Source organism: Gigantopelta aegis, chromosome 8 (genome assembly GCF_016097555.1).
Source record: "Gigantopelta aegis isolate Gae_Host chromosome 8, Gae_host_genome, whole genome shotgun sequence".
In the NCBI taxonomy this organism is placed as follows: Eukaryota; Metazoa; Mollusca; class Gastropoda; order Neomphalida; family Peltospiridae; genus Gigantopelta; species Gigantopelta aegis.
The window spans coordinates 37,896,721-37,920,230 of record NC_054706.1 but is presented as its reverse complement, the minus strand read 5'-3'; the positions used below and the strand labels follow the sequence as shown (position 1 = coordinate 37,920,230).

The 23,510-nt window shown below is 38.5% G+C and overlaps 2 protein-coding genes across 3 annotated transcripts in view; one reads left to right on the top strand and one right to left on the bottom strand.

The window, feature by feature from the left end:
- LOC121378379 (tubulin-specific chaperone D-like) overlaps positions 1-1,698 on the bottom strand; it is a 47,799-nt gene extending 46,101 nt beyond the window's left edge. The window contains exon 1 of the mRNA XM_041506519.1: positions 1,521-1,698. Coding sequence (XP_041362453.1) covers positions 1,521-1,698 — 178 coding nt within the window. The remainder of the gene's footprint in view (positions 1-1,520) is intronic.
- Positions 1,699-1,729: 31 nt separating this feature from the next.
- On the top strand, positions 1,730-21,511 carry LOC121378381 (phosphatidylinositol N-acetylglucosaminyltransferase subunit Q-like). 2 transcript variants are annotated; one of them, XM_041506520.1, is made up of 10 exons: positions 1,730-1,858; positions 4,881-5,622; positions 7,453-7,584; positions 9,401-9,521; positions 10,117-10,243; positions 10,567-10,720; positions 12,049-12,241; positions 14,382-14,496; positions 19,745-19,809; positions 21,205-21,511. In XM_041506520.1, the coding sequence occupies exons 2-10, from the start codon at positions 4,901-4,903 to the stop codon at positions 21,376-21,378; spliced, it is 1,803 nt and encodes a 600-aa protein (XP_041362454.1). In that variant the 5' UTR covers positions 1,730-1,858; positions 4,881-4,900; the 3' UTR covers positions 21,379-21,511. The 2 variants fall into 2 exon arrangements, with proteins under 2 accessions (XP_041362454.1, XP_041362455.1); XM_041506521.1 differs by lacking the exon at positions 1,730-1,858 and adding an exon at positions 2,090-2,204.
- Positions 21,512-23,510: the final 1,999 nt, after the last annotated feature.

The window sequence follows — 23,510 nt, the reverse complement described above, 5'->3', positions numbered from 1 at the left end:
GACCAGTAGACCTACATTGTTTTTCAAATTACCCTGATACTTAAATCTAGCCATGTAAGGTGTATCATATTATAAACACTGCCAGTCTCAATTGTGTCATGGGGCCTGTTTCACAACACAATCTTAGTGCTAAGATCATCTTAGGTGAATAACTATATTATGTACTTGAGGTGATCTTAACGCTAAGATCGCTTCATGGAACGAGGCCCTGAATCAGTTAGCGTACTTGCCATGTGTACTTGTATAATTTTTAACTGTTAAGTCACGCACATGGCCAGCTAGGTGTCCTTTGCTGGACCAGAAATCTCTCATTAAAATTAATAAAATAAACATGTCAGGGGCCAACAACATAAAGGTTGTTCAGTTTATCTGACTGTTAGACTGATAGACACATTATATCATATATGCGTGTTAAGTATGATAGTTGGCCATGTCGTAGTGTCGAAGTATTGTACTATAGTAATAATAATGCATTATACTGATAGATACCACTAACTATATGGTCACCATTAAGAATGACAATTGTGTATGTCGTAGGCGCATATCGTAGTGTCGGAAGTATTGTACTATAGAAATAACGCAAAAGACATCATTTGCCAAATTCCCACATTTATTACATTAAATACATACACACATATGTACGCCAAAAAAACAGAAAACCACATATACATAAATAGTTATAATAAAGAAATAAAACACCAATCACCAAAAGAACATAGAAATAAAACGTCCAACAAAAGATAAAAGTCAGTGTTGTTACAACGATAAATAACTTTTGCATGTTTTTTCTGGGATCATCTCCAATGTTTAGGTCACCGACTGTAGAACAAAAACTAATTATTCGAACAGCGGAAACTATCTTCAAAGATAAATGGATCAGCAATTTATCAATTTAACAAAAAACTAATTCTTTTATTTCTGTGAGAATACTTTAATTTAAAAAACAACACTTGTTCAACAATGTCAATAGACAAGATTGTCCATGTGCCGAGTTGTCTCTGGACTTCGAGCCGAGTTGTCTCGCGGTGGGCCGGGTGGTCTCAGAACTCTGAGCCAAGCTGTCTCGACGTGGGCCAAGTTGTCTGGGCCGAGTTGTCCTCCGGGCCGAGTTGTCTGGCATTCCAGACAAACAGACACACATACACACACACAGATTGCGGTGTCTTGGGGTAAACAGTCGATTATCTCCCTTAGCAATTGGCTGTCATTAAGGCTTAAAATTAATTCTAAATAGTACATTTTAATTCATTTAAAAAAATATTTATGGAGTCTTGGGGTGTCTTGGTGGTGTTTTGAGGTATCTTGGGATAAATAGTCGGACCCTTAAATATGCAGATGTTGCTGGTGTCTTAGGTAAATGTTTAACCTTTACTTGAACTTGATGAATGTCAATCTTGATGAACTACCATAAAACATGATTTGGTCATACGTGCATTTGACATTATTTGTTGCAAAACGGTTATAAAATATTAACGAAATCTGGTGAAAGCACACTATTGCTATTTGCTACGATTACTCACATGTAAATCGTTCGCATGAGATTTCGCGGTCTAGTTGATTCATGCATGTATTTTTTAGGGCGGCTATTAACTTTCTGATTTCTTCTATCTCCTTAAACTCTTGCAAATGACTGCCCCGCTCTTCCACAGTGCAGTTACCCTCAACATCACCAGACTTGGAAGTAGCCATGTTACTCATCCTGTAGCCTATACTGGTACTTCTTGAACATTCCGTTGCATTGACAAATGACCGGGACTGGTGGTTTGAGGTGCCAGTAAAATATGATAAATCATGCCATTCATCGAAATGCCATTCATGGTATCGAAAATTATAATGTGTATACTTATTTTTAATACTAGTAAGTGACTTATGATCTGTCAGTTATAACTACTGATTGTTTTGAACTCGTTTTATTTCAGCCTCAGGTCAAAGAGTTTTATGTGCACATTCAGAGCAAGTGTTGACACTGTTGTAGCCTGTCATGGACACAGGTGCCAGCCTTGGCCGTCTCCTCTGTCCAAGGACAGGGAACATGTTGGGGTGGGTGGGAGGTGGGACCGCCCGCACTGGCATGTGCAAGGGAACGCCAGCAGCTCGACCTTACATGCTGATTTCGTACCAGACCCATTTTTAACCGCAAGCCAATTCACCCCCAGTTTCAGTTGGTCAGTTCGCCCCAAACACTCTTTCCCCATTGTTGTCAGGTAATGAATATAACCAATTGATATATTTTTATTTGCAGTTATGGACAAAATATATTTGTAAATTGAATTAAGGTAAACCCTTTAACGAAAGGACTTTCCCAACAAGCGGCATTTGTGCTCAAGGTTTATATTGAATAACTAGCTATTTCCCTATACAATAAATTTAATATAGTATATTGGTAAAACAAAATTATGGTATATTTAACCAATGGTAATTTTTCAATATGTTTTATTTAACAAAGTTTTTGGGTTTTTTTACAACTTTAGTTTAAAACTTAAACACGCGGGGGAAAAAATCCTGTGCATCAAATGAATGAATACAGAATTGCATTTAGTTTGTCATGGAAAATTTCAAAAAATTATTGGGTAACCATTCCCTTCGATATTCACATTTTATGGACACAGCTTGCCTCATGTTGCATTTTGGATCACACATTTGCCCTACTCCTGTTTGACATCATTTTCCTTATCATTGGACTGCAAAACACTTGTATGGCTTCTCATCACTCAGAATTTTAACTTTTGTTGGTAATTGATTGTCGTCAACGTGATGTCACACCTCTCTGGTATGCTTGTTTGAATTTTGAACGGCATAATATATTGTTGCTAGATTTTATGGTGTTCATTAGTTTTCATCTAAACACCACACAGTGTCTGCAAAAATGTTGTCAAAAGTTTTAGTATTAGAGATCTTCTGTATTTTGGGAGCCTACGTGTGATGTCATGTTTGCAAAAGGAGCGGGATGTAGCCCAGTGGTAAAGCGCTCGCTTGATGTGCGGTCAGTGTGGGATCAACCCCCGTCAGTGGGCCCATTGGGCTATTTCTCGTTCCAGCCAGTGCACCATGACTGGTACATCAAAGGCTGTGGTATGTGCTATCCTGACTATGGGATGGTACATATAAAAGATCCCTTGCAGCTAATCTAAAAGAGTAGTCCATGAAGTGGCGACAGCAGGTTTCCTCTCGATATCTGTGTGGTCCTTAACCATATGTCTGACGCCATATAACCATAAATAAAATGTGTTGAGTGCGTCATTAAATAAAACATTTCCTTCCTTCCTGTTTGCAAAATGTCTATATCAAGCTAGTACACCTACATCCTGAAACATCCCCGAGTTGCAGCCGATTAGTGGAAGAACTGTATGCAATTAGTTCCATATTCATAAAATACAACCACGGCTGTTCAGCAATATGTAGTCCTGTTACATCATCGACATCGCACCAAGCATGGTATAGACTACACTTTAGGTTCAGAAAAGTGCAGACTAGACCACTATACTTTTAACAGATAAATAATACATGTGTGGTAAACAAAAGGTTTAAATTTATTTTAAAACATATTACGTAGTATTATTGAGATTTTAATGATGCACAGGAACCTTTTTCCGTGAGTATATAACACATATAAAAACTTAAAATATACTGACATGTAAGTGTTCTCTGCTCAATGTGGAATGGATAATTATTAGTCCAACCTAATGAGACTATAGGGTTCATCTCTATCCTTTTGTCTGTCTGTCTTTTTTAAAAGGTGTGGAATAACCTACATGTATAAGAACTGTATCCCATAGACAGATTATAGATATTTTTGACTTTGAATGATGAGATCATTCAAATGATGTCACTCTGCATCTCACTACAATAACAATAAACTGGGTGCATGTTAGTATTATTTATTGTATACAGAGCAAAAATGGTGATGTAGAAATTATCGTCATTATTTAAGGCCCACCATCAATACTCCATACTCCCATTAGGGTAGCAGTCAAACCCAAATACTGTACGTACGAAAGGAATTATGTAGGCCTAGGCTACATTAAGATGCAATTACACTACTTAGAATCAAATCATGTAAAAAAAAATACACAATCCAAACCTAAATTTAACCCATTTTAGTGAATAGAAGTGTGACCTCATAGGGGCGTGTAGAGAGGTGGTTTCGGGGGTCAAACATAATTTTTAGGAGACAACTTAGGCCCAAAACATACCAGGTCCAGTGCCAGTCCAAAATGAAAAGCATTGAATCAATTTATGTGACAAAACACACTGCGTCTGTGCTGACATCAACTACAAACCTGGCAACAGATGCCATAGAAGATGCGCTATATTTTCATGCTGTCAGACTGGCAGCTGCACAATGTTCGAATCTTACTCATTAAGTTTTCTTAATAACCAACAGGAAAAGTATATATTTATCAATGTGGATTTATCATACTATGTTTATAGAATTAATTTATCTAAAGATATGAATACATTACCATAATATATATTGATAACCCGTTATAGTTAAGACCTAGAGGTCAAAATACACCAGAATGGATAATTATTAGTCCATCTTCTTCTTCTGTGTTCAAGCTATAAATTTAGGGCCGTATCTAGCATGGGGGCATGAAAAATTCCGAAAAGCATTATAGAAACTTTAAAAAAAGGAGTTTTAGACTATTAACTACTCGGTTGCCCCCCCCCCCCCCCCCCCCCCCCCAACAAAAAATCCTAGCTACTGCCCTGAAATTATTAGTCCAACCTAATGGGACTGTGCCACACTGGGCAGAGCCAAACACATACCCAAACCCAGTGTGTATTGGGCCTTAAATAAACTTCTTGACTTGACGTCATTTTTCATTGCAGCAGCTTAATATTTGTAATTATTGATGGAGGAGTTTATTGTCTTTCAGGACCATAAGGATCTGTTACCATGTCGGAAATCTGGAAAGTATTTTTTCCTTTTCAACTGAAGTCAGCACAGCATGGATATCTTGTTGGTTCTGTTTGTGAGGAAACAAGACATGTGTATGCACACTGTGTCATCAGCAACAGCAAATTGAAGAAATCAAATAAGGAGAACAAAATCGTTCCGGGTACTTCGTTGTTTTCTCAACAGATCATTGGAATCTGGAACAGTTTGGCATCTGATCATACTATAAAGTCTAGCTGTGCTCACATTCCAAATTATGAGGGCAGTTATGTTTGGGTGATTGCACAAGAACAAGTGTCACAATGTCTTTCATGTGATTTATTCACCTGCAGAAAAGGTGCAAGTCTAAAACTGAAGTGTCACTGTATTCTTTACAATCCTATAGATGTTTTATCCTCCTATCTCATCTGCAGCAAATCAAAGCGTTTTCTAGAGTGTGATCAACAAAACCCTGTCAGTGAACATGGCAATGAAACCTTATTGCAAAATAATTTTGAAATACAACACAGATCCAGTCATCAGGTTGAAAATGTTGCAAGTTTGGTTGCTGGCTTAACATCATTTGAACATAGTCATACATTGGAGCTAAGCAATAGTGATGTAGTCGCATCCTGGCCAAGAGACACTGGTTATTTTCTTTTTTATTTGTCAGTGTGGTTGAACTCTGTTGTTCAGAACCTTTCAGGAATTTTACCATATGTTGGAGGAATGTTTGACAATCTGTGAGTATAATTATTATGTTCTAATTGTTTAGCATATCAGTACGTACGTGTGTGTGTGTTTGTGATATTATTGTATCAATATTTTTGTATGCCCGTCTATGATGGGTCGTATTATGGTATCACGTTGTCCGTCATGGCTCGAAACTCACCAAAAAATATGGTGGCCCAAAAAATAATAATGGATGTTGGCAAATTAAGGTAAGCAAACCATGAACCACCAGCAAGATTTTAATGTGGAATAAATATATGCAATACAAATATTAATAGTGGCTCATATGTTATACCTCTAAAGAAGATGTTTTATGTTTTAATATTTAAGTCGCTCAAACAGGACATTGGTCGCATTTGACGACCTGGCCACAGGCTGTTTCAAGCCCTAGTCCATTTGTCTATCCATACATACGTACATCCATCCGTACATCCGTCTGTTAACTTTTTCTTGTCCGGAACATATCTTGCATACAGGACCATCAAACCTCACATATAGGAACAACTGGGGATGGCGGTGTGTCGCTTACTATTACTAGGTCATTGTGACCTACTTTTCATGGTCTATTGCACACAACAGTAAATCCTTGTCCCAAACATGTCTTGCATACAGGACCATCAAACATCACATATAGGAACAACTTGGGATGGTGGTGTGTCACATACTATTACTGGGTCACTGTGACCTACTTTTCACTGTCTACTGCACATAACAGTAAATCCTTGTCCAGAACATATCTTGCATACAGGACCATCAAACCTCACATATAGGAACAACTGGGGATGGCGGTGTGTCGCTTACTATTACTAGGTCATTGTGACCTACTTTTCATGATCTATTGCACACAACAGTAAATCCTTGTCCCAAACATGTCTTGCATACAGGACCATCAAACATCACATATAGGAACAACTTGGGATGGTGGTGTGTCACATACTATTACTGGGTCACTGTGACCTACTTTTCACTGTCTACTGCACATAACAGTAAATCCTTGTCCGGAACATATCTTGCATACAGGACCATCAAATCTCACATGTAGGAACAACTTGGGATGGTGTTGTGTCACATACAATTACTAGGTCACTGTGATAAAAATAAATCAAATAATTTGTCTATATTCTGAACATCATATGGTTTTTCATCAAACGGGCATATCATGTACCTCACTGGTACTCTTGTTTATTTTGTTGTTGTTTGGTCATTATAGTGTAATTTTCTATAAAGTATGTAGAAAATGAATAAATCCTAATATCATTGTTTTCTAATTAAATATTTTTTTTTACAAAAGAACTAAAAAAATAGATCTGTTGTTTTGAATGACTTGATTGTATTTAACGTACTTGTACATTCATCTTTCTTTTTGCCATTGTATATCTGTATTTTTGAAACATTAACTTTATATGTGTATAATAGGGGAAATGTTTTGTTTTTAATAATTTAAAAGAATGAATATTTATTCATGTACACATGTATATATGTCATCTTTTGGGCACAGAACCATTGATTAAAATAAAAACTAAACAAATAATGAATGAAATGCATACCTTGTTGATGTTACACAGTAATCATGTAAACACACTCTTCCCTTCGTACCATTTGAACATAATTTACTAAACTACATTACACTCTCTAGTTTTATCTAATTTTTAAATGAGCTTTTTTAAAACAATAATATGAAATGGCAGTATGAACTTGTAAATCAAAATGTTAGTTTCCCCACATAAAACAAATTAATGTCATTGCCTGTTTTTCCTATTTAATATATAATCTACCTTTAGCGATAGATGTTCTACATTGTATTCCTTTTGAAACCTTATTAATTTTTATTATTTTTTTAGATGTGTGAAGTATCCAAAGATAAATTATCTGTTAGATGTACCAAGTTTAACTCGTCAACTACGACTGCGATATCACCAGAGAAAAAATGTGACAGCTTTTTTGTCTCATGACAATTCTGTAAACAAGTTATTGTGAGTACATTGTTTGTTTATATTAGTAATTAATATACCAACTACATGTAGGTATTTCAAATATGACCGGCCTTGGTGTCGTCGTGGTTAGGCCATCGGTCTACAGGCTGGTAGGTACTGGGTTCGGATCCCAGTCGAGGCATGGGATTTTTAATCCAGATACCGACTCCAAACCCTGAGTGAGTGCTCCGCAAGGCTCAATGGGTAGGTGTAAACCACTTGCACCGACCAGTGATCCATAACTGGTTCAACAAAGGCCATGGTTTGTGATATCCTGCCTGTGGGAAGCGCAAATAAAAGATCCCTTGCTGCTAATCGGAAGAGTAGCCCATGTAGTGTCGACAGCGGGTTTCCTCTCAAAATCTGTGTGGTCCTTAACCATATGTCTGATGCCATATAACCGTAAATAAAATGTGTTGAGTGCATCGTTAAATAAAACATTTCTTTCTTTCTTTTTTTTAAATATATTTTATTTTTACTTTTTAATTTATTGCAATTGCATTCAGCATTCAGTGGATAATGCAGGTAAATTAAATAATATTTTCCATGTCAGTACTCAGGTGTCTGATGATCGGGTGGAAGTTTGCTTAGCATTCGTGTATGATCACATTTCCACACTTGGGCTCTGCATTTAAAAACATATTCTGATGCATGTTAGTGTTATGTTTTATAATCCAATCACGGGTTTGAGAGGCCAGTTCACCAATTATATAAAGCCATGGGGGTGAGGAGTGGGTCATGCGATGAGTTACAAAACATGGAGGAGGGTGTTTATTGAGCATTATGTAATGTAAAAAACAAGAACCCCAAAACACCTTATTACTGCAGCTACTCATTGCAAATTTGTTCTAATGTTACAAAATAAATGCTTATGTTTTATCTCTACTATTTATTATCCAAAGAAAAACTAATAATACAAACAGATAACTACTGTATTAAAAAAGCCTGATGAATGCTTGTCTTATCACAGGAATTACTTTAGGCCTCCTCCTTTGAATCCTTTCATTGAATCCTTTAATATTTGGTATACATGTTCATAAAAAAAGTGAATCCTGAACAAGGTAAAACAATTGTTAGCACATATAAAGAATTAATTGTTTGAGACTGTTGTAAGCTACTAAGGAGAATATTGTAATGATAATTAATCAATACCCCGGTATACTCTAAATGAAATGTAGTTAAAGAATGTATTACAAAGTGTTAAAGGAATCTGGTGTTGGATTACTGCTTCCTACCTACTTTTTAAACTTTTTAGGTTTATAAAAAGAAACAATTAACAGTTCTGTCAATTCTTTTTTGGTCTCTCTTTTCTAAGCATAATTAGTTAAAAATTTGCATGACTCGAGTTTGACTAAACTCAATTATATGACCTAAATATTTCAGCAGGAAATTAGTCTCATATCTAACAGTACTGAGAAAGCTGTAGAAACTCAGCATAGTATAAATGACATTAGGTATATATTGCTGTATCTTCAGCTTGTATCACATTCATTTGCTTGTAACAATCCTGTGATTACTTGGACTTTTCTTGTGGTAAAGCACATTGATGCACAGTCGGTCTAGGATCGAACCCCATCGGGTGGGCCCAGTTGAACTATTTCTCCTTCCAACCAGTGCATCACGACTGGTATATCAAAAGCTGTGGTAGGTATTATTGTATCTATGGAATGGTGCATTTAAAAGATCACTTGCTACTGATGGAAAAATGTAGGTGGTTTCCTCTCTAAGACTCTGTTTTGCATCCAATAGCCGATCATTGGGCTCTAGTGATGTTGTTAAACAAAACAAACTGTAACTTTCTTTCTGTGTGTTTCAGGTACGCTGATGTTTGTTGGCAGCAGCTGGTGGACACTGTGCTAGGTGTGTTGTTAATGGTGTTCATTATGCAGGCAGGAATGGCAGACAATATCGCTCATATTGTCATGATGTGGGCAGAGGTACGTTTTGTACAGAATGCGTGTGGTTAATAAAATACATACAATAACCCCTCATGTACAAACACGTGGCCTCACACATGAACATCGAAATATTCATAACTCATCTACATTCTGTGATAAATGTATTCTGATAACTGTATACTGAGGTTATTTGGACCTATAAAAGTCTTTAATGTGTACCTACATGTATAATGGTGGTCCACAATGATTACTGCCTCTTTGTCAAATTTTGTGTAGACACACACATAAATACAGTCATGTCACCTTCATGTCACTATAGCCAGAGCCGGTTTATCCTAGTAGCACGTGCTACGGGCCCCGTGGTGATGTGTACATTTATTTTCCCCAGGTCTTTTTTCCCCTCTTTTCAAGAGGGTTGCAAAATATATATTCAGGGAAGGGGGTGCTGTTATTTGTGCTACAGGCCTCGCGGATCCTTAAACCGGCTCTGACTACAGCCTTCGCAGAATCTTTGGCTAGTGTCCTATGTGGTGCATCCATATAGCTTTATGCTTATAAATACATTTTGAAGACACCTGCATTCTGGTACATTATATGAACTTAAAATGTGTGTTGACTATTTATTTACTTGCAGGAAGTAGGAAGATCACTGACAAATTTGATAAACTGGCTGATGGGTGCCCCAGCTGGACTTAAACTCAACTCACAACTAACACAGTTCCTTGGACATTTTTTTCTTTATCATATCTATCTTTGGACAGGTAATGCTTTTTTTTCAATTCATAAAATTTGATACGTACATGAGTTCAGTTGCCTATTACAATCATTTTCAAAATTTGTTTTTATGTATGTGTGGAATCACTGATATATTTAAAGTTGAATTTAGCGAATATATGTCATTACCAAATTGCCAAAAATGTCATTCGAAAACCGTGTCGTTTGTATGTGTATAGCTATTTTTCAAAAATATTTCTGTTTAGTGAAATATTACTTGAATTTTGTTATAGATTTTATGATCAAATTTGCCAAATTGCTATTCATTTTAGGCGTCCAGCTTAAACCCTACATGGATATATGTTTTCAGGTTACTTATCAATATTGCGTCCTGTCCTCGGCAGTCTTCTCTACTACAGCAGCTCTCTGGGACTGTTGGGATTTTCTGTACAGCTGTGCCTTATACAGGACATCTTGTCCATGCTGACTCTCCATATCTATTGTTTCTATGTATATGCAGCTAGGTGAGTAGTACATGTACTAGTAGCATTCGAAAAATTAACCTATTAGGAATTTCATGTGCATTATTTTGTTTATAAATGCAGGGCTAGCTCTGTATGGTCAGAAAATGTTGCCAAATTATCTCCAAAATGCCAAATCTATAGCTATTTTGCAACAAAATAACAATTATTACACACATTTGTTTCACCAAATTAAAGTAAAATTCGCCAAAAGTTCCTAAAATTTGCAATTGGCGAATTTGGCGAGTGGCAGAGCTAGCCCTGATTACATAGCATTATAATATTCCTAGTCTGTATGTGTTGTGACGTATTAGTCTAAAGAGACTGTCCCAAGTTTGATGACACTGTTAAGAAAGAAAGAAATATTTTATTTAACGACGCACTCAACACATTTTATTTACGGTTATATGGTGTCAGACATATGGTTAAGGACCACACAGATTTTGAAAGGAAACCCGCTGTCGCCACTACATGGGCTACTCTTTCCGATTAGCAGCAAGGGATCTTTTATTTGCGCTTCCCACAGGCAGGATAGCACAAACCATGGCCTTTGTTGAACCAGTTATGGATCACTGGTCGGTGCAAGTGGTTTACACCTACCCATTGAGCCTTGTGGAGCACTCACTCAGGGTTTGGAGTCGGTATCTGGATTTAAAATCCCATGCCTCGACTGGGATCCGAACCCAGTACCTACCAGCCTGTAGACCGATGGCCTACCACGATACCACCGAGGCTGGTACACTGTTAAGATGTTTCTGACCAACGGAGCCTTTTTAAAGGACTAAAATTACAAATTAAGTAGTTTAAAATATGTCTGTGTTTTCAATGTGTTTCTGGAGCGGGATGTAGCTCAGTGGTATAGTGCTCGCCTGATACACGATCGACGTAGGATCGATTCCATTTCCAGCCAGCCAGCTAAATTCCAGCCAGTGCCCCACAACTGGTGTATCAAAGGCCGTGGTATATACTATCCTGCCTGTGGAATGGTGCATATATAAGATCCCTTGCTGCTAATCGAAAAGAGTGGTGACAGCCGGTTTCCTCTCAATATCTGTGTGGTCCATAACCATATATCTGATGCCATATAACCGTAAATAAAATGTGTTGAGTGCGTCATTAAATAAAACATTTCCTTCAATGTTTTTCTTATCGTCCTACTATTTGTAGCAGCTCAAACTTCATTACATTTTTTATATATATATATATGTATGTCATTAAAAAGGCTTTATTAGATAGGATTGTTACATTGGCAGTACATCATGTTGTTTTATTTCCAAATTCCCCTATGAAAAGTGGTGTAGTAACTGTTGTTTTTGTGTCTCACTGTGCAGGTTGTACAGTCTGCAGGTGTTCACCCTGGCTTCTCTGTGGCGATTGTTCCGAGGCAAGAAGTGGAATGTACTCCGCCACCGTGTTGACTCGGCTTCATATGACGTAGACCAGCTGTTTGTCGGAACCTTGTTCTTCACTCTGATGCTTTTCTTGTTGCCCACCATGCTACTCTACTACATTGTATTTCTTGTTGTGAGTCCTCGTTATAATTATAACTCAAGTATAGTTTTGTTATTTCACCCATTCCACCATTAAGAGAATTGAAACAAACTGTAAATATTTATTGTTCCCAGAAACATAAGGTTGGCAGCCTTGCAGATTGTACATCACCATTTACTCATACATGCATTTCTAAGCAATGACTAGTGACCGCCATTTTTATAAAGTACTATAATGCAACACCCTCCCCCCAAATAATGAAAGAAAGAAGTGTTTTATTTAATGACGCACTCAACACATTTTATTTATGGTTATATGGCATCAGACATATGGTTAAGGACCACACAGATTTTGAGAGGACACCCGCTGTCACCACTACATGGGCTACTCTTCCGATTAGCAGCAAGGGATCTTTTATTTGCGCTTCCCACAGGCAGGATAGCACAAACCATGGCCTTTGTTGAACCAGTTATGGATCACTGGTCGGTGCAAGTGGTTTACACCTACCCATTGAGCCTTGCGGAGCACTCACTCAGGGTTTGGAGTCGGTATCTGGATTAAAAATCCCATGCCTCGACTGGGATCCGAACCCAGTACCTACCAGCCTATAGACCAATGGTCTGCCACTACGCCACCGAGGCCGGTCCCAAATAATGAAGCCATTCGACAATTACAAAATTCTCTAGGGAATGCATTACAGTTACAAGTTTCTCAAATTGTTTTTTAACCACTGATTCTTTTCAAGAATGGCTTGCATTTTTAGTTTGTGTGTTTAGCAGGTGAGTCTTTCAACTGCACACCTCACACACCCATGGTCTGACCTTAATGTAAGGTCAAGGTCATTTTGAATTTAAAAACAAAATGAATTATATTTAACTTTTGAATCATTTCATGGATTGCTGTAATGTTTGGTGCAATTTTCTTCAAGTGATATTGTTTAAATTGTACACCCCTATGCTAATAAATGTGAGATCAGAATAAATTAGGGTAGACAATTGTTAATAAATAGAAAAAAATGTTTTGGATTCAAACAGTTTTAAAGGTACTAAGAAAACATAATTATGTAATGTGCGGTTGTTAAATGTATTACTCAGTTTGGGAGTCTAATGCTAACAATAATGCTTCCTTGTAACTTTTGAAAAAACTGAATTGATTTATGAATTTACCATTCTGAATTCAGTATTTAGCATGCGAATCATTATGACCTTACCATTCTATTTGTATTCCACTCATGTATTTCCTGCTTGGAACCCCAATGCCTCAGGAAGGAAATACATGAGTGTAAATGAGAAACCAAAAAAAACCCATATGCATGTGGTTTTGTATTTATTGCATAGCCTAAACTGGAATTTCGTTTTTAAATAATGCTAAAATAATGTAACATGACTAGCTCATAATGGGTTTTTCTATTCTACAGAACTAGGTTGGGGGTTTTTTCATATCATTAAAGGCATTACCAATAATCTTATGTGATAAACAATAGATCCGAAAACGTAGTTCTGGCTGTAGAATGCAGGCACAGCAGACTAGGGGCCATAGGCCCCCCTCCCCCGCTTAGTAATTCTGGATTAAAAACCCCACATTATTTGCATTTAGGCTTCCAGTATTTGTCATGATGAATTAATTTCACTTGTAGAATGCAGGAAATTGCATTTCTAGATATCAAAATAATTTACTCTAGAAACTTGCTTTCAATCTCAGTCGGTCAACTCCAATGTTTACTTGCTTTCAACCGACCTGGAGTGGAATATGGAAAAGTGTATTTGAGGATTGTAATCAGGACCATATAGTAGATGAGTTTGTAATAATAAAAAAGCGAGATATATCTATTACTTTTCAAAGGGTGATGACAGTGCCATCTTTTGCCTTTACTCAACGTTAGTTTCTTGTTTAGCTCCATTTCTCACAAACTATAAGTTCTTGTTTATTGTTACACCTATGAATGTCCATCACAATGCAAGTGGGGGAGGGGGAATTTTGTTGTTTTTTAAAGTGTATTTATTTATTATTTTAAAAAATGTTTTTAAACGTGTTGAGGTGAACATAGATCTAAATGTGCAACTATCAGTGACATGTAATTCTGAGGAATTCGAGTTTATCTGTGAAACTAAGATCCATGATAAAGTCTGGAATAGTAAAATACTAAAATGTATCATTCTGTATATATTTTCAGTTGAGACTTGGAGTTTTATTTGTCAAAGGTGTCTTGTCAACCTTTGTCACAATAATCAATGCTACACCAGCTTTTACACTCATCCTCTGGATAGTCAGGTCAAAAGCTGTTTCTGGTAAGTTGCTTTTGTTTAACTCTTACGTACATATAAAAAATAATTCATTCATTGTTGATTATTCATTCTTCTAGGGGTGGCATCTAGCTCAGTCGGTAAAGTGCTCTCGCGAACTGTTTGGGTCAAAGATCGAATCCCCTCAGGGGATCCATTATCTGATTGGGTTTTTAACAAACTAACCAGTGCCCAAAACTGGTATATCAAAAGCCCTGATGTTTGTTGTCCTGTCTTTGGGAAAGTGCATATAAAAGATCCCTTGTTGCAGATGGAAAAATGTAGCAAGTGGCCTGATGCACGGTCGGTGGGCCCATTGAGCTATTTCTTATTCCAGCCAGTCCTCCACCACTGGTGTAATAAAGACTGTGCTGTCCTGTCTATGGAATGCTGTATATAAAAGATCCCTTGTAGCAAGTGGCCTGATGCACGGTCGGTGGGCCCATTGAGCTATTTCTTATTCCAGCCAGTCCTCCACCACTGGTGTAATAAAGACTGTGCTATCCTGTCTATGGAATGTTGCATATAAAAGATCCCTTGTAGCAAGTGGCCTGATGCACGGTCGGTGGGCCCATTGAGCTATTTCTTATTCCAGCCAGTCCTCCACCACTGGTGTAATAAAGGCTGTGCTATCCTGTCTATGGAATGCTGTATATAAAAGATCCCTTGTAGCAAGTGGCCTGATGCACGGTCGGTGGGCCCATTGAGCTATTTCTTATTCCAGCCAGTCCTCCACCACTGGTGTAATAAAGGCTGTGCTATCCTGTCTATGGAATGTTGCATATAAAAGATCCCTTGTTGCAGATGGGGAAAATGTAGCAAGTGGCCTGATGCACGGTCGGTGGGCCCATTGAGCTATTTCTTATTCCAGCCAGTCCTCCACCACTGGTGTAATAAAGGCTGTGCTATCCTGTCTATGGAATGTTGCATATAAAAGATCCCTTGTTGCAGATGGGAAAAATGTAGCAAGTGGCCTGATGCACGGTCGGTGGGCCCATTGAGCTATTTCTTATTCCAGCCAGTCCTCCACCACTGGTGTAATAAAGACTGTGCTATCCTGTCTATGGAATGTTGCATATAAAAGATCTCTTGTTGCAGATGGGAAAAATGTAGCAAGTGGCCTGATGCACGGTCGGTGGGCCCATTGAGCTATTTCTTATTCCAGCCAATCCTCCACCACTGGTGTAATAAAGACTGTGCTATCCTGTCTATGGAATGTTGCATATAAAAGATCCCTTGTAGCAAGTGGCCTGATGCACGGTCGGTGGGCCCATTGAGCTATTTCTCATTCCAGCCAATCCTCCACCACTGGTGTAATAAAGACTGTGCTATCCTGTCTATGGAATGTTGCATATAAAAGATCCCTTGTAGCAAGTGGCCTGATGCACGGTCGGTGGGCCCATTGAGCTATTTCTTATTCCAGCCAGTCCTCCACCACTGGTGTAATAAAGACTGTGCTATCCTGTCTATGGAATGTTGCATATAAAAGATCCCTTGTTGCAGATGGGAAAAATGTAGCAAGTGCCTTGATGCACGGTCGGTGGGCCCATTGAGCTATTTCTTATTCCAGCCAGTCCTCCACCACTGGTGTAATAAAGGCTGTGCTATCCTGTCTATGGAATGTTGCATATAAAAGATCCCTTGTTGCAGATGGAAAAATGTAGCAAGTGGCCTGATGCACGGTCGGTGGGCCCATTGAGCTATTTCTTATTCCAGCCAGTCCTCCACCACTGGTGTAATAAAGGCTGTGCAATCCTGTCTATGGAATGCTGTATATAAAAGATCCCTTGTAGCAAGTGGCCTGATGCACGGTTGGTGGGCCCATTGAGCTATTTCTTATTCCAGCCAGTCCTCCACCACTGGTGTAATAAAGACTGTGCTGTCCTGTCTATGGAATGTTGCATATAAAAGATCCCTTGTTGCAGATGGAAAAATGTAGCAAGTGGCCTGATGCGCGGTCGGTGGGCCCATTGAGCTATTTCTTATTCCAGCCAGTCCTCCACCACTGGTGTAATAAAGGCTGTGCAATCCTGTCTATGGAATGCTGTATATAAAAGATCCCTTGTAGCAAGTGGCCTGATGCACGGTCGGTGGGCCCATTGAGCTATTTCTTATTCCAGCCAGTCCTCCACCACTGGTGTAATAAAGGCTGTGCAATCCTGTCTATGGAATGCTGTATATAAAAGATCCCTTGTAGCAAGTGGCCTGATGCGCGGTCGGTGGGCCCATTGAGCTATTTCTTATTCCAGCCAGTCCTCCACCACTGGTGTAATAAAGACTGTGCTGTCCTGTCTATGGAATGCTGTATATAAAAGATCCCTTGTAGCAGATGGCCTGATGCACGGTCGGTGGGCCCATTGAGCTATTTCTCATTCCAGCCAGTCCTCCACCACTGGTGTAATAAAGGCTGTGCTATCCTGTCTATGGAATGTTGCATATAAAAGATCCCTTGTAGCAAGTGGCCTGATGCACGGTCGGTGGGCCCATTGAGCTATTTCTCGTTCCAGCCAGTCCTCCACCACTGGTGTAATAAAGACTGTGCTATCCTGTCTATGGAATGTTGCATATAAAAGATCCCTTGTAGCAAGTGGCCTGATGCACGGTCGGTGGGCCCATTGAGCTATTTCTCATTCCAGCCAGTCCTCCACCACTGGTGTAATAAAGGCTGTGCTATCCTGTCTATGGAATGTTGCATATAAAAGATCCCTTGTAGCAAGTGGCCTGATGCACGGTCGGTGGGCCCATTGAGCTATTTCTCATTCCAGCCAGTCCTCCACCACTGGTGTAATAAAGGCTGTGCTATCCTGTCTATGGAATGTTGCATATAAAAGATCCCTTGTAGCAGATGGCCTGATGCACGGTCGGTGGGCCCATTGAGCTATTTCTTATTCCAGCCAGTCCTCCACCACTGGTGTAATAAAGGCTGTGCTATCCTGTCTATGGAATGTTGCATATAAAAGATCCCTTGTAGCAAGTGGCCTGATGCGCGGTCAGTGGGCCCATTGAGCTATTTCTTATTCCAGCCAGTTCTCCACCACTGGTGTAATAAAGACTGTGCTATCCTGTCTATGGAATGTTGCATATAAAAGATCCCTTGTAGCAAGTGGCCTGATGCACGGTCGGTGGGCCCATTGAGCTATTTCTCGTTCCAGCCAGTCCTCCACCACTGGTGTAATAAAGACTGTGCTATCCTGTCTATGGAATGTTGCATATAAAAGATCCCTTGTAGCAAGTGGCCTGATGCACGGTCGGTGGGCCCATTGAGCTATTTCTTATTCCAGCCAGTCCTCCACCACTGGTGTAATAAAGGCTGTGCTATCCTGTCTATGGAATGTTGCATATAAAAGATCCCTTGTAGCAAGTGGCCTGATGCACGGTCGGTGGGCCCATTGAGCTATTTCTCGTTCCAGCCAGTCCTCCACCACTGGTGTAATAAAGGCTGTGCTATCCTGTCTATGGAATGTTGCATATAAAAGATCCCTTGTAGCAAGTGGCCTGATGCACGGTCGGTGGGCCCATTGAGCTATTTCTCGTTCCAGCCAGTCCTCCACCACTGGTGTAATAAAGACTGTGCTATCCTGTCTATGGAATGTTGCATATAAAAGATCCCTTGTAGCAAGTGGCCCGATGCACGGTCGGTGGGCCCATTGAGCTATTTCTTATTCCAGCCAGTCCTCCACCACTGGTGTAATAAAGGCTGTGCTATCCTGTCTATGGAATGTTGTATATAAAAGATCCCTTGTTGCAGATGGGAAAAATGTAGCAAGTGGCCTGATGCACGGTCGGTGGGCCCATTGAGCTATTTCTTATTCCAGCCAGTCCTCCACCACTGGTGTAATAAAGGCTGTGCTATCCTGTCTATGGAATGTTGCATATAAAAGATCCCTTGTAGCAAGTGGCCTGATGCATGGTCGGTGGGCCCATTGAGTTATTTCTCGTTCCAGCCAGTCCTCCACCACTGGTGTAATAAAGGCTGTGCTATCCTGTCTATGGAATGTTGCATATAAAAGATCCCTTGTAGCAAGTGGCCTGATGCACGGTCGGTGGGCCCATTGAGCTATTTCTCGTTCCAGCCAGTCCTCCACCACTGGTGTAATAAAGACTGTGCTATCCTGTCTATGGAATGTTGCATATAAAAGATCCCTTGTAGCAAGTGGCCCGATGCACGGTCGGTGGGCCCATTGAGCTATTTCTTATTCCAGCCAGTCCTCCACCACTGGTGTAATAAAGGCTGTGCTATCCTGTCTATGGAATGTTGTATATAAAAGATCCCTTGTTGCAGATGGGAAAAATGTAGCAAGTGGCCTGATGCACGGTCGGTGGGCCCATTGAGCTATTTCTTATTCCAGCCAGTCCTCCACCACTGGTGTAATAAAGGCTGTGCTATCCTGTCTATGGAATGTTGCATATAAAAGATCCCTTGTAGCAAGTGGCCTGATGCACGGTCGGTGGGCCCATTGAGCTATTTCTCGTTCCAGCCAGTCCTCCACCACTGGTGTAATAAAGGCTGTGCTATCCTGTCTATGCAATGTTGCATATAAAAGATCCCTTGTAGCAAGTGGCCTGATGCACGGTCGGTGGGCCCATTGAGCTATTTCTCATTCCAGCCAGTCCTCCACCACTGGTGTAATAAAGGCTGTGCAATCCTGTCTATGGAATGTTGCATATAAAAGATCCCTTGTAGCAAGTGGCCTGATGCACGGTCGGTGGGCCCATTGAGCTATTTCTTATTCCAGCCAGTCCTCCACCACTAGTGTAATAAAGGCTGTGCAATCCTGTCTATGGAATGTTGTATATAAAAGATCCCTTGTAGCAAGTGGCCTGATGCACGGTCGGTGGGCCCATTGAGCTATTTCTTATTCCAGCCAGTCCTCCACCACTGGTGTAATAAAGGCTGTGCTATCCTGTCTATGGAATGTTGCATATAAAAGATCCCTTGCTGCATATCAGAATGATTAGCCCATTGTGTGGTAACAGAGGGTTTCATCTCTTATTATTCGTGTGGTTCTTAATAGGGTTTATACTACCAAATCGAACTCTGACCCAGTTTAGTACTACATTAACCACATGTCAGATGATTAAAAACTGTGTTGAGTGTTGTTAAATAAAACAATCCTTCTTTCCTTTGAAGACAGCATATCACAATTACCACGTGTTTGACATCTAGTACTTAACCATTGATTATTTAATCAGTGTGCTCTAGTGGCATCGTTAAACAAAGCCAAAACTCATTCTTCTATTATTTACTTTGTAGGTGATGTCAAATTCACAGTTGTGCCAAATTCACAGACCGAAAACACATTGATTTTAACGATGCAGGTATGATTATGTGTATGTTATTGTTGCCTTCTTCTGCCAATACAGAAATTTCACTAAGAATTGTTTTTTAAACATTTAGTTGGGAGGTTTTGTTTGAGGGTGTTTTTTTTGGGGGGGTGAATAATTTAATAATTAAAATTAAGAAAGATGGATACGGTTAGTGAGAGAGAAGTCGGTATAATGATCTAGCATCTCCCCAATTAACCATTAAAATCTCACTCTGGATGAAAACTGGTACTGAGGTGTGAACGACTTGACCACAACACTACCAAGGCCAGTAGTGGTATGTCCAAAAGACTGGTTAACTTTATTAGTCCTAGAGCGGGATCTGGAGCGCTTGTCTGAGGTGCTTTCATCGCTGGGTCAAACCTCAGTGAACCCATTCTCTGATTGGGTTTTTGTCCATCCTAACCAGTGCTCCACAACTGGTATATCCTTCTATGTATTTCAAATAACAATTTCCTTTCTCAAATGATGGATAAGAACTTTTATGCACGAGACTTATTGACCTGGGCCCATATTTTCGAAGCTATCTTAGCCTACGAAATCGTGAAATCATCGTAAGCTATGACGTCACTATGGCGTGCGCTGTAGTGACGTCACAACCTACGACGGTTTTACGATTTCGTAGCGCTAAGATCGCTTCGAAAATAGGGCCCCTGGAGCAAAAAAGTACTCAGGTTCGACTGTTGTTCAGTGTGTTTTTAAAAAAAATAAAGAGTACCGTATATCGCTGTGTATTAGCCGACTCTCTGGCTAAGCCAACCCCTTACTTTGCCCCTCAATATCTGTTACAAAAGGTTGGTATGATGTAGAAGTCAACTCAACTTTTTCGTAGTTGAAATGGGCAAAAATATAGATATATCCAATTGAATGTCGGTCTTGTGCAACAGTCATTTGTGGGAATTTGTTTTGGTGAACTGATCAAAGTACAATGTACAAAAACTTTTTTTTATAACAATATTAAGATAGCTAAAAAAAAGAATAAAAGTTTATTAAAAAATCCCCTAATGTGGGATGACTTTGTATGTCAGCGATCTTGAAAAGATTTAAAGACCGTTTCGATCATGTATGGGACTTAATAGAGGCTGTTAAAAATACTGGCTAAATAATGCAACGGTATGGTTTTGAAGCCTAGATTGACTGACATGTTTTCGTTAGTATCGGATTTTCATACACGCCAATATTTTGTTGTATTTTCTTTAACATTTTTTGTTGACTCTGTGTATTGGCCGACCCCTCTTCTCTTGATGGTATTTAGATGCTTTAAAAAATTGGCTAATACACAGCGATATATGGTAACGTCCAAAAATCTATTTGTTTGCTTACTATTGCAATGATTTTTGATTTGGTGAAGATTCAATTGTTGATTTGTTTTTAACTATTATGTTACAGACTTCGCACCTTTCACTGACCAAACTGTTGAAAACAACAAAGATCTCCCCACCTTTGGAATTGCAGCAAGAGAAACATTCAGTGGCAACACTGCTTCACAACATGGTGAACGGTGAACTCATTTATCCATGGATTCCCATTTCATCCTTTCAGAAGAAAGAAAAAACAAAATGACTATAACATGATATACATCTGAGATGTTCAACTAATGTCTTTAATATACATTTCTAAATACAATTTCTTTCTTGAATACGTTCTGATGCTGCATGGATGTTCTTTTTGTTATTAAAAGTGCTTTTCAAACAAATATTTCCATTTTTCTAACAGAGGTACTTATGTTGTTCACAATTAATACGTTGTATAATGATTTATAGCCACAGATAATGTAATATTTAATAAGGAAACTCAGTTGTTATATGAGCTGAATTTATTGAGTTTACCCAATCTACTTTTACTTTGGCCTGACAGATGTTTTATTAATGATTACCTTTTACCTCAATGTTTTTACTGTCCAGGGCCTTGTTCCATAAGATCACCGGAAATGCATAACTAAGTTATGCCCTTAGGGCTAAGAATGCTTCGTGGAACGGGGCTCAGGGCCGTGTTCAATAAGATCACCGGAAATGCATAACTAAGGCTTATTGTTCCTGGTAGATTTTGAAAAGGATTGAGTTTTTCAATTTTAAAATGTCAATTAAATCATGGATTAAAACATTTTATAATAACTCAGAATCAAGGATTTTACTAAATGGATTTCTGTCTGAAAGTTTTAAACTAGAAAGAGGTTGTAGACAAGGCGATCCACTTTCCCCCTATATTTTCATAATTTGCGCCGAGATACTAGCTATATTAATAAGAAATTCAAAGGATATCAAAGGTATAACTGTAAACAGGCAAGAATATTTAATATCGCTGTATGCTGATGACACCTCCTTCATTTTAGATGGAACCCACAAATCCCTGGATAGCACTCTAAAAATATTAGACCTGTATGCCAACGTATCTGGATTAAACAAACTACTCGAAATCAAAAATCATCTGGATAGGCAGTACAAAATATTCAAAAGATGTTTTTCATCATCCAAAATGGAAGTTAGAATGGGGTGCAGAAACCTTTTCCTTACTAGGAGTATATTTTTCAGTTAATATTGAAGAAATGATTCAAACTAACTTTGAACCGAAGTTAATGGAAATGAAAAAAATGTTAAAACAATGGTCCACTAGAAAATTAACTCCACTGGGTCACGTCGTTGTTATCAAAACCTTAATAATTTAAAAAATAACACATTTATTAATTGCATTACCAAATGTACCAGATTAAGTAACAAAACAAATAACTAAAATGTTTTTTAATTTTATTTGGCAAAACAAACGAAAGAGAAGTACTAATGCAAGACTATGTAAATGAAGGCATCAAAATGCTAAACATGAATTTTTTTACAACTGCGATAAAAGCTACTTGGTTAAGAAGACTTCTAATATCAAACTCGAAATGGACACATCTTTTCCAAGCTGTAAGAGGTTTAACGACAGCAAATATGATTAAATATGGAGATTATTATATTCAGCTAAAAATAACAAAAAATAAAAATAATTTTTGGAAAGATGTGTTACTAAGCTGGCTTACCATTCAACAGAAAGAAACGCCTGATAATAATGAAGATGTAATGAGCCTTAACATTTGGTACAATAGCAAAAAATTAAAAAAACCCGGCAAACCTTTTATTTATATGAAGTATTTGCAAAAAGGCAATATTTATTCAAGATCTAATAAACGAAAATGGGACATTAATGAATTACAATATTTTCATAACAAAATACCAAGTACAATCCTATTTTTTAGAATATGCTTCTTTAATCAGAGCCATTAAATTATATATTTGTAAAACGACAAAATCAAACAACCAAAGTTTTAACACTGTTTTCAACCCGATTCTTCCGTTTAAAATAAAACTATTTTTAAAAGATACAAACCTAAGTAAGCAAATATACGCAATATTAAATCGCACTACAATAGTTCCTACGTCCCAAAAAGATATTCAGTATTGGGGTTTGACTTCACTTCACAAGTATGGGAAAAGTATTATGCTCTACCATTCAAAACTATTGAAGACCCATCTTTATTATGGTTTCAGTATAAAATTTTACACAGGATAACAGCTACAAATATATTTCTAAATAAAATGAAATATGTTGATTCTAATATTTGCGATTTTTGCCATCTTATGCCAGAAACACTGGAACACTTATTTTATGAGTGCTCTAAAGTTACAGTCCTATGGAAAGCAGTAGAAGAATGGGCATTA

Excerpts from the sequence above, each read along its gene's own strand:
- LOC121378381 (XM_041506520.1), top strand. The coding sequence starts at position 4,901 with ATGTCGGAAATCTGGAAAGTATTTTTTCCTTTTCAACTGAAGTCAGCA. Across the intron at positions 7,585-9,400 it reads AATTCTGTAAACAAGTTATT|GTACGCTGATGTTTGTTGGC; the intron begins GTGAGTACATTG and ends TGTGTGTTTCAG. Across the intron at positions 12,242-14,381 it reads ACTACATTGTATTTCTTGTT|TTGAGACTTGGAGTTTTATT; the intron begins GTGAGTCCTCGT and ends ATATATTTTCAG.